This window comes from Mus pahari, chromosome 13 (genome assembly GCF_900095145.1).
Source record: "Mus pahari chromosome 13, PAHARI_EIJ_v1.1, whole genome shotgun sequence".
In the NCBI taxonomy this organism is placed as follows: domain Eukaryota; kingdom Metazoa; phylum Chordata; class Mammalia; order Rodentia; family Muridae; genus Mus; species Mus pahari.
Window position 1 is genome coordinate 20,305,808 of NC_034602.1, and position 11,047 is coordinate 20,316,854.

Here is an 11,047-nt window from a genome sequence, read left to right on the forward strand (position 1 = left end):
TATCCTTTTTCCTGCTGTCACAGGCCCGTCACTATTGGATTGGAGCAGCTGATGTATTCCACTCAACAGTCATCCTAAGATTGCTTGGGCAGTCTGCTAGGGACCCTGGGGGTATCCGCCAAATCCACGCCCTAGGTGACCCGGTGCTGGTGCAGACCAGAAGGGGCTTGTGCCCCTGGTCAGACCAGTTCTCTGCTGCCCTAGTGCTGTCTCAGGTCCAGTGCACAATTGGATTGGAGCAGATGTTGTGCTCCACTCACCAGTGATCCTAAGATCTCACGGGCAGTCCTCTAGGGACAGTGGGGGTGTCCGCCCACTCCGCGCCCTAGGTGACCCGGTGCTGGTGCTGAATTGATCCATTCTTATCTCCGTGTACAAATCGCAAGTCTTAAGTGGATCAAGGGCCTCCACATAAAACCAGAGACACTGAAACTTATAGAGGAGAAAGTGGGGAAAAGCCTCAAAGATATGGGCTCAGCGGAAAAATTCCTGAACAGAACACCAATGGCTTGTGCTGTAAGATCAAGAATTGACAAATGGGACCTCATAAAATTGCAAAGTTTCTGTAAGGCAAAAGACACTGTCAATAAGACAAAAATGCCACCAACAGATTGGGAAAGGATCTTTACCAATCCTAAATCAGATAGGGGACTAATATACAATATATATGAAGAACTCAAGAAGATGGACTCCAGAAAATCAAATAACCCTATTAAAAAATGGGGTACAGAGCTAAACAAAGAATTCTCAACTGAGGAATACCGAAGGGCTGAGAAGCATCTGAAAAAATGCTCAACATCCTTAATCATCAGGGAAATGCAAATCAAAACTGCCGTGCACCCCGCACCTCCATCCCGCAGAGGTGGGGCAAAGATGACACATACTCCAAGGCAGGGTTTGAGCAGCTTTCACAACTTCCTGCTGCAGCTTCCTTTACTTTCTCTACAGCTCACCCCAGCTCAGCTTCTCTCACTTTATTCTGGGATTGCCCAATTTATCCCCTTCCACCCTCTGCACTCGTCTCTTATCGCTCATCATCCAGTCAGCATTCAGCACACTCTATACACAAGCCATGCATGCAGAGAGGGTGGGTGTTGATAGGCCAGTGACTCAATAATATGCTGAATGATGCTATAAGTCAGGGCCAGCGTGTAATCACTCAGGTGCGCATAATCAGGTTTTTGGTAATCAAGCAGGGAATCTCGGGGCTTGGCAGTGAACCAGGGAGCCGTCTTGGTTCACAAGGCCACAGCCATGGCCACACCTGCTTCCCACACAAAACAACCTTGAGATTCCACCTCACACTAGTCAGAATGGCTAAGATCAAAAATTCAGGTGACAGAAGATGCTGGCAAGGAGGTGGAGAAAGAGGAACACTCTTCTGTTGTTGATGGGATTGCAAACTGATATATCCACTCTGGAAATCAGACTGGCGGTTCCTCAGAAAATTGGACATAGTACTACCAGAAGATCCAGCAATTCCTCTCCTNAGCATATACCCAGAAGATGTTTCAACTTGTAATAAGGACACATGCTCCCTATGTTCATAGCAGCCTTATCTATAATAGCAGAAGCTGGAAAAAACCCAGATGTCCCTCAATAGAGGAATGGATACAGACAATGTGGTACATTTACACAATGGAGTACTACTCAATAATTAAAAACAATGAATTCATGAAATTCTTAGACAAATGGATGGATCTAGAGGATGTCATCCTGGGTGAGGTACCCCAATCACAAAAGAACACACATGATATGTACTCACTGATAAGCAGATATTAGCCCAGAAACTTAGAATATCTAAGATACAATTCACAAACCACATGAAACTCAAGAAGAGGGAAAACCAAAGTGTGACTACTTCATTCTTCTTAGGATGGGGAACAAAATACCCATGGAAGGAGTTACAGAGACAAAGTTCGGAGCTGAGTCAGAAGGAAGGACCATCCAGAGACTGCCCTACCTGGGGATCCATCCCATATACAATCACCAAACCCAGACACTAGTGCGTATGCCAGGAAGATTTTGCTGACAGGACCCTGACATAGCTCTCTCTTGTGAGTCTATGCCAATGCCTGGCAAATAAAGAAATAGATGTTCACAGTCATCTATTGGATGGAACAAAGGGCCCCTAATGAAGGAGCTAGAGAAAGTACCCAAGGAGCTGAAGGAGTCTGCAACCCTATAGGAGGAATAACAATATGAACTAACCAGTAGTCTCCCCACCCCCAAGAGCTGTGTCTCTAGTTGTATATGTAGCAGAGGATGACCTAGTTGGCCATCAATGGGAGGAGAGGCCCTTGGTCTTGGGAAGATCATATGCCCCAGTACAGCAGAATGCCAGGGCCAGGAAGCAGGAGTAGGTAGGTTGGGGAGCAGGGCAGGAGGGAGGATATCGGGGTCTTTGGGGATAGCATTTGAAACGTAAATGAAGAAAATATCTAGTAAAAAAATTTGATTTGAAAAAAATTACAAAAGGACATAAAGTTGGGTGGGGATAGAAGGGGGAAGCATTGGGAAAGATGAATATTATCAAAACATGTACAAAACTTTCAGTGAGCAAATAAATTGTAAAAATCAAATAAATGTTTTTATGTAAACAAGGACAATTTTTTAGAGTGAATAAAATCTCTGTAAATCGTGCTGGGAAAGCCGAGGCAGACAAAGCAGGACTATCACAGCTATAAAGCAACCCTGAACACAGTAACTTGAATAGCTAGCCTCGTTTGCAGGGACTCCCACTTTAGACTTCCCTCCATGATGCATAACAACACTTCATACCGCAAGTCTATCTTACTAAGTGGGGAAAATAGCACACGTTCCTATCATTAAGACCTCCTGACTTACATATCAATTCACTGTTCTGAAAAGTTCCATGCATGTTCACATATCGAGCCAATTCACATGTCTTCCTGATGACCCCTGAGAGGATTTTCCAGTAGGACATTTTTTGCATGGACATTTGTACTTCTTCAAGTATGTGAGACACCCTGCAGCCGATAGAATCCAAAAAAGTAGAACTTAACTGTTTTCACACTGACAGATACGTATAGACCCACCCAAAGGCAATGCATGCAAACATATGACAGTCCACATTAAAAAGCAATTAGAATTTTAAATAATTCACTTAATTTTTATTCATTTATGAATTCTTATACCTTGATTTGGAAAATGAGGAAAAGCCATATGGCAATATATAAAACAAACAAAAAAGAGTAAATTAAGCAAAAAGCAATAAGAAAATAAACACAACAATATAAAATAAACTTTGAGGCTAAGAAAAAAATATATCCCCATTTGGTTTACTTGACTATGGGCTTATTAGCAGCCACAAAAAGTGGTTAATGGTGTAAATGGTCATGAAATAGGAAAATGGTATGGATCACTTGAGCAGTCTCCTCTATGAAAACATCAGCCTTGGTTATACACAGGCCTGAGGCTTGTCATGAAAGCTTATAAGTCAGTGAACAGGGAAAACAGCAAACAGGAAAACTGTATCATAGTTTTTATTAATATTTTATTAATGTGTTGGTTTTAGAAACTTTCTTATATTAGCAGCGGGTTAATCTCTTTAAGGTATCTTTCCATTCTACTTTATAGTAACAGAATTATGATGGTGAGCCATTACCAAGTAGCACCTGAAATCTTGCCAGTGTCTAAGCCCTGAAAAGTTCTCCATCCAACACATACTTACACTGTGGAGACAAGCTGGCTCTCACAGCCACCAGGAGGGACACTCTTCTCAGGTGAAGCATCGGCTCTTGGAAGCTGGAAGACCCGAGAACAGGTAAGGCTTACTTCTGACAGCTGTGTCCCAAGGTCCTGCCAGCCAAAATGCCCACCATGCTCTGAAACTGATCCATGTGTGTGTCCTGCAATGACAGCTTGCAAACTATGACCCTAAAAAGAAAGAGGAAACATCACCTGTCAAAAGTTAAGTAAGCCATTCCATGTGTGCATTTGATACGGAGCCTACCTCGCTCATTCATCAAGATCTCCATTTGGACTCCTGGACAATGATCTCAACGTGGTTGTAGACACGAACTTTTATTCAATTGTTCAAAGTTGCAGCCCCCAAATAAACTTTACCCAACAATAAAGTAAGATTACTTTATCCCTGTGTCATTAAGCATCCAATAAATATCCTAGTGTTGTTGCCATGTGTGTTATATGATCTCCCCAGATATAGTGGGGGATGCTTAACAAAGTCCTCAGAGAATCAGACCTGATGAGCACCCTCATGGTAACCCCTCCCACAGTCCCTTGAGGTTTAGCTCTGACGCCTTAGACCATAAATGCTGCAGAATGACTTGAACAAATTTCAAATTTCCTGAGTAATTGTCACAAACTTTGAAAACTTCTCTCCTTTCCCAGTTGCTTTAATGAATCCTTGAATGTCAAGGAAGCCCACATGGAGTTATTATACAGAAAAGTGAGCTCCACAACCTCACTGCCCAAACTCCAGCCCCTATAATCACAAGATCAGAGCTGTACAAGGAACAACCATAAGACTAAAACAACTCTACCTGGCTGAGCCTCCCTCGGGCCCAGAGTCATGAAAACATACAGAATGTTTTGTTTCCAACCACTGAGCTTTCGAATGGTTGGTTAGAACAAAATACCTGACTTCTGTCTGAGAAGCTGTCTCATACAGCTGAAGAACCATGCTTGCCACCTACAGATCCCACTGAGTCAGGCCCAGCTCCCCATGGGTTTTCTCTGGGCCTTCATAGCTTTGGGTACACCTTTCTGTCTAACAAGAACCCTCTATGACTCTTCTTAGCTTACAAGTTTCCCTCCACATTCAAAACACAAAAAATGTCTTTGGGGAAACTTCGAGATTCTGAACTGTTATGTACTCATGTTACCTGCCTACACAAGCCAGAGAAGACCTTCATGTTTGTATGCCCCTTGGCATGCATTATAAACACTGAGAAGACAGTGAAGGCTTGACTATGTACACAGTCTTACATTCACTTTAATTTTGCTCAGAATCATTTCCATTTTGCTGGTTTTATTATTTCACTAATTTTATATTCTAATGCACATAAGGAAGAAATTTTTAAGAGATAGGTAATTGTGAGAGGAGCAAAACGATAAACATTAAGAATATTATAAATTTTAATTATCTGTAAGAAAAATAAGTGCTGAAGTAGACATAATCATTTTTCAAAATATTCCATAGTCTGTGAATGTTCAGCATGATTGCCTGGATGCTAGGCAGTGACAGGGGAAGAAAATGACTTCCAAATCCTCTCATCACTAAAAGCCATGGCTACAACTATCAGCCAAAGTTTACTCTGTGCTTTCCTTCCCATATGCAACTAGGAAAATGGAGTAGGGAAGAGACCAGGAAACCAGAGAGGCAGATGTATGTTTTTGCAAGTTCGCAGTACTCTCAGGGGTTGCCAGGAAGGTTGTGGCAGGGAGTATGTACCACCACACCCAAGTAGTCAGGAGGAATAGAGCTGAAGAATAGCCACCACTCAGGCAGCAGCATCCTTTCAGGGCTGCCAACACTTACATGGTCCAAATTCCAGGTTCAGTATTAGCATGTTGGGTGACTTACCCTTTAACAGGAGCCCAGCTGGTGCTGTTGGAGAGATCTAATGGTGGATACTTACAGCATCCTTCACTGCTCGAAGCTGCTCATTTAAAACACTGGTCTCATTGAAGAATGGGGTATGGCATAGCACTCCCCAGACGCTCCTCCATATGCTGGAGCTCCCAGTGGGGAGGGGAGCCTCCTGAGACAAATGTCCATTCAGGCAAATGGCAGAAGTATTCATTGTCAACAGCTGAAAAATTAATTAGGATGGAAAGAGGGGACATTTATGAATGCTCAATGGTGCTCCCCAATGTAATCAATAACTACAAATAGAAGCCGCAATGTTAAAGTAAAGCCCAGCATTTCCAAAAAAAAAAAAAAAATCTGATTCTCCTTATGTCATCCGCAAAACTCACAACTGGCAAGGCTGAATACTGCTTCTAGGGTTTTTTTAATGTTTTGTAGGGAATGGTTTGTGTATAATCTTTACCTGATTTAGCCCCTGAAATAACACATCCTTTTCTAGTCTCCATCCTTCAGACCCAGCAGGTAAAAAATCCTTTGCTGACCTCTCCAGGTAGCTGAGGACTTCTGCAAGACAAAAATATGCTTCACCCTCCATTTGGATTAGGTTTCCCCCATCTTAGATTTTCTCCATAACCATGAAACAGTAAAGTGAATTCCCAAAACATGAATTTCAGCAAGCCATCCTGTTATCAAATGTGTCATTATCTTATGAGAAAGGAAAACAGGAACATGATGGAGTGAATGGTCTACTATCCTTTCTGAGAACTCAATAGTGTGGATGCTTCTAAAGCAATGCCCCCCTCACAGGGTCTTCTTCTCTTCTCCCTAGAACGGTGATAAGGATTTGGTCCATGATAGCAAAGTGTAACCTTGACTTCCTCAAACTAGGGCAGAAGAAACACCTGCCAGGCAATGAAAGTTCACAAAAGTGCATTCTGCACTCTTGGAAAGATTTCAATCCCATGCAGGCTCTGAACAGTGCAGAGGACAAGCAAGTACAGGTTCCAACACCCTTATGCACCATGTCCTGGGGGCATCACCAGTCTGATAGTCATGGGACTGGTGTTGGTGAGAAAGTTAAACTGTCCCATGAAATGGCTTGACCCAGACCACACTGCAGGCTCTGCTAAGCAGCAGAATGTGACATAACTTCACCAGCAACAACACTTAGTGGGTGACAAAGAAAAACAGAACTGGTTCACCTCGAACAAACCGCAAATCCTGGCCAATCATGTTCCTGAGAACAGTATCCAGCAGGGGCAATCGCTTCAGAGCTGGCCATGGGGACAGGTCTGACAGTGCATGCTGCAACTTGCTTAGATGCTGGAATCTGGGGGCAAAAAAATAAGCAAATGCACCAACTCAAGAGACGAAGCAAAGGAAAATGTCCCACCACTTAGGGAATTGTGCTCACAGACTGAAGGCCAACTTCAGCACCTAGCTGAGTTCTTGGCAAACTGCATTGTCAGTTGTTGAAATCTTGTGCTGGGAAGATTCTTTTAGAAGACAGGTTCAAATTAAATATTCTCTTTACCTCCAGAAATGCATGAAGGAGATGAAAACTAGGTTGAAGGATCAGCTTATTTTTACAAGTATTTGCGTTGCTGGGAATGACAGTGTATACCTATCATCCCAGACCTTGGCGGGCCAATGCAGAAGGATTGTGAGTTCAAGGCCAGCTTGGGATACACACAGAACCTACTTCCTTTTTAATGCATTAAAGCTTACAGTTACGGAGCACAGAAAATTAATTTGAGTTTCAAAATATTGACCCATCAAAGGAAGAAAAGGCATAAAAGGCCCATCAAATGAATCCTGCATAGAATAAGCTGAGAGTCTCCAAGATCAAAGGAAAACAATATAACTTTAGGCTGCTTGCCCCTTCCAGTGTCTGAGGGGTGAGGCTACCTATTCAACCTTGGGTCCGCTCTAAGGATCTTTTGTAAAGATGTTCACCTTGAATGCCAGGCAGAAAACCACTGAGGGCAGAATATCCAGTAATACATATCTGCCTCTGCATCGCTGCTTGGGGGTCTGGGGCTGCAGGAAGAGGCAGCGGCCCAACACATGGTCCACTGGGGCTCTAGTCCTCTAAGAAGGATGATGTGTGCATGGCTCAAAGGGATGCAGACGACAATGAAGACAAGACAGTACAAAGGAAGTGAGTATGAGAACTGAGAAGGAGAGAAGGCTGAAATGGAAACAAATGTGGAAGCCTGAAGAACCATCTGCAGGACACATTACAGAGCAGGCCTGCCAAGAGCAGCCAAATCCAGACTTCCTGCATCTTCATGTGCACACAGTGCATCTTCAACCAGGAAAAGAATGGCCAGATGAAGGGCAAAAGATGAGAGATCTGCCTAGTAGAAGCTTAAACAAACCACCTCACTCCACCGCTGCTGAAACCTGGATGGGGCTACACTGCCTGTCTACATCTGGACTGGTCTCCTCAGAGCATCTTACCAGTGTCAGGTAAAGTACATGTTTGACATGTGGCTCTGGTACTGTAGACACTATACTGCAGAGAGTATAGAAGAGTGAGGAAGAGTCCTAATGACGTTTCTCTTATAAGAAATCAGCAGGAAAGAGGATCCATCCCCAGCCCATCACCTGAATGCACCACCTCTCTCTACCCAGCCTGAAAGATAGCATCTTACACTGAGTCTTACAGAGGACAAAGCAATGTCAGATGGCTCACTCTCTAAAGTACTCTAGGTTATACTGAGGAGCAAGCAGATTAGCTCATAGGAAGAATGAGAAAGAAGAAGACAACTGTGTTTTATTTACTGGCCACGTGGAAAACTTGTTATAGAATCTGAATCCGGACTGCTGAGCCTCTACAAGCTCAAACAAGCCAGGAAATTTTAAGGCCACATCTGTAAGCAGAGTTATATGTGTGCTTGGTGAGTCCAGTCTTGATAGAATGCCGAGGGTTATCCTAAGAGTCCATGTTACCCAGAATCTTTGCTATGTATCAAAGTCTAGATGTAGACCCACAGCCCAGCCACCAAACCAGCGTGAACAAAGTCTCAAGACAATGAAAGAGTCTGCATCGACTTCAGGAGAAGATGTGAAAATTGGTTATGGAAACAAACAAGTGTGATTTCCTGGACCAACACTTGGCATATGAGACAATCAGTTCCCTGACAAGGGCTGAATAAGGATCTTGTAGAAGCCTGGCACAAGCAGCTGCTCAATTTAATACAAGTGTGGGTACTGAGAGACAGACAGGATTTAAACAGAGACAAGAGGTATAGCCGAAGCAGCAGGACAGTCCCTAAATTAGAGGAAACACTCAAGAATGCTACAGGCTTCAGACAGAGTGGCCAGTCACAAGTATGGCAGGTAAGAATGAACACTATCAGAGAGAAAGTGGTCAGAGTTTCAACCTCATACAACCCCAATGAGATGGGACTCTATGAGGAGGGGAAGGGAGAGGATGGGAGGAGGAAGAAGGAGAAAGGGGAGAAGAGAGAAGAGGAAAAGAATGGGAAGGAAGGTGGGGAGGAAGAGGAGAGGAGGGGAAGGAGAGAAGGAAGAGGGAAAGAAGAAGACAAGGCAGAGGAGAAGGGGAAGAGGAAAAGGAGACTAGCATGAGGAGGAGAGAGGGAAGAAGGACACAGAGGAAGAGACAGCTCCAGAAACTATAGAATTAATGAGGATTGCAAAGTCTCGAAGGTTGTATAAGGGGACATTTGACAGCCACGTAAGAAAAAACCAGAGAATCTGTGAAGAGAAGAGAAGACATAGGAAAGTCTAGAAGGAGGCATAAGCAGATGTTAGCAGAAGTGAGACTATCCTCTACTGAGCATGGGCACTGTCTGTATAGGGGAGCAGGGGGACTCTGTCAATCAGAGTAGTGTAGTAATGTCGATAGACTAACCCGTTTTGTAAAGTGAAGAGATGAGGTCACTGGGCAGAGTAACATCTCCAGAAGACCAATGATTTAGTAACTAGAAAAAGCCTTCGAGATTATCTGGGGGCCATTACCAGGAAGGATGGCTGTGGCCCAGAGAGGCTGACAGGAGGCTCAGAGTTGTACAAGTGATGGATCTGTTGGTTGCCCAGACAGGATGGGAGGCAGTTTTATATTAGCTATGGGACTAGTGGTGTCTGAATGAAAAAAAGAGATACCTGGGGAAAATAGCCCTGTGCACTCAGCAGATAGACAGCTAAGGCAATATCAGGCCCTCCTCTTCCAGGACCTGATTATACACAGAGCGGTCAGCCTTGGTTTGGTAGACAGCATACACTGAAATCTTCAGCTTCCCTAATGTCTGAATGAGCTAAGGAACAAGAGGGTCATCCCTGGATTCCATTCTTCCTGTGTGTTAGAGAACAGTCAAGACCCTGAAGTGTTTGGAGGCCTTTAGTGTCTGTAAGATAACTGAGGTGACTTACAGTGGTGTGTTTATTGGACAATGTATTATATAACAATTTGTCCCTTATGTTGCCCAAGCAAACCTGTAGGAGAGTCTTCAAGATCACAAATACAGTGTTCTGTGCCTGAAATTATTGACACCCCAGCTCTTTGTCCCTCTCCTGTCTCAAGGCATCCTGCTGTGTCCCATATCCATCTTTCTACAGCATTTATGGCACTGCTACCTACAGTCCCAATACCCCATGGCCCAGGGTATCTCCTTGGTCCTACTGAAGAAAGCATTAATTTCAGAGGCTAATAGGATTCACATTAGCACAAATGCTACACACACACACACACACACACACACACACACACACACCACTATACACATACACATATGCATCTACCACACACAGAAATATGTGCACTAAACACAAACCACACACAAATGCATATGCAACATACAAATGTACATATTCACACACCATACATATATAATCACACATATCACACATATAAACAAACACATATATCACACATATATGCAAACAACCCACATATACATTAACACATATATGCATAAACACACACATGTACATGCACTTACACACACACACACACACATGCACACATGCACACACACAGTCAAAGTGGAATTCATTGGCCCTAGAATTGAAAACAGAGTTGTGGAACCATTGCTAAGCAGATCTCAGACACAAATACATCTGCTGTTGAACTACCAACCAGGCCTCACAACCTCCACATAAACTATCTTTAAAACAGTGCTAACTTCTGCTGACTTGTTGTACAATACACTCTTCGCCAAGATTATCCAGAAACAAGCTATTCTTAGAAAACTACTTCAGTTGCCTAGCACTGATCAGAATACCTACCTAACAAATATACTTCTCAACATACAGTCTTCAAGTATGAATAAATACAGCATGCACTTCATGAGAAAGTACCCTGATGTGTGGTGTGTGTGTGTGTGTGTGTGTGTGTGTGTGTGTGTGTGTGTGTGTGTGTGTGTGTGTGAGTGTGTGTGTGTGTGTGTGTGTGTGACAGATTTTCAACCTTGGGTGTCATTCTTCAGATCCTATCTTGTTTTG

At 43.4% G+C, this 11,047-nt stretch overlaps 1 protein-coding gene across 2 annotated transcripts in view; it reads right to left on the bottom strand.

Annotated features, from left to right (window-relative positions):
* The window catches only part of Abca13 (ATP binding cassette subfamily A member 13), a 433,105-nt gene that overhangs the window by 351,207 nt on the left and 70,851 nt on the right, over positions 1–11,047 (bottom strand). The window contains exons 12-16 of one of the 2 annotated variants that reach the window (XM_021210848.2): positions 6,778–6,905; positions 6,039–6,139; positions 5,625–5,798; positions 3,695–3,900; positions 2,848–2,990 (exon numbers count right to left, since the gene is read on the bottom strand). In XM_021210848.2, the coding sequence (XP_021066507.1) occupies positions 2,848–2,990; positions 3,695–3,900; positions 5,625–5,798; positions 6,039–6,139; positions 6,778–6,905 (752 nt within the window). Of the gene's footprint in view, positions 1–2,847; positions 2,991–3,694; positions 3,901–5,624; positions 5,799–6,038; positions 6,140–6,777; positions 6,906–11,047 lie in introns of those variants that run through there. The other variant, XM_029545204.1, reaches the window with a different exon arrangement.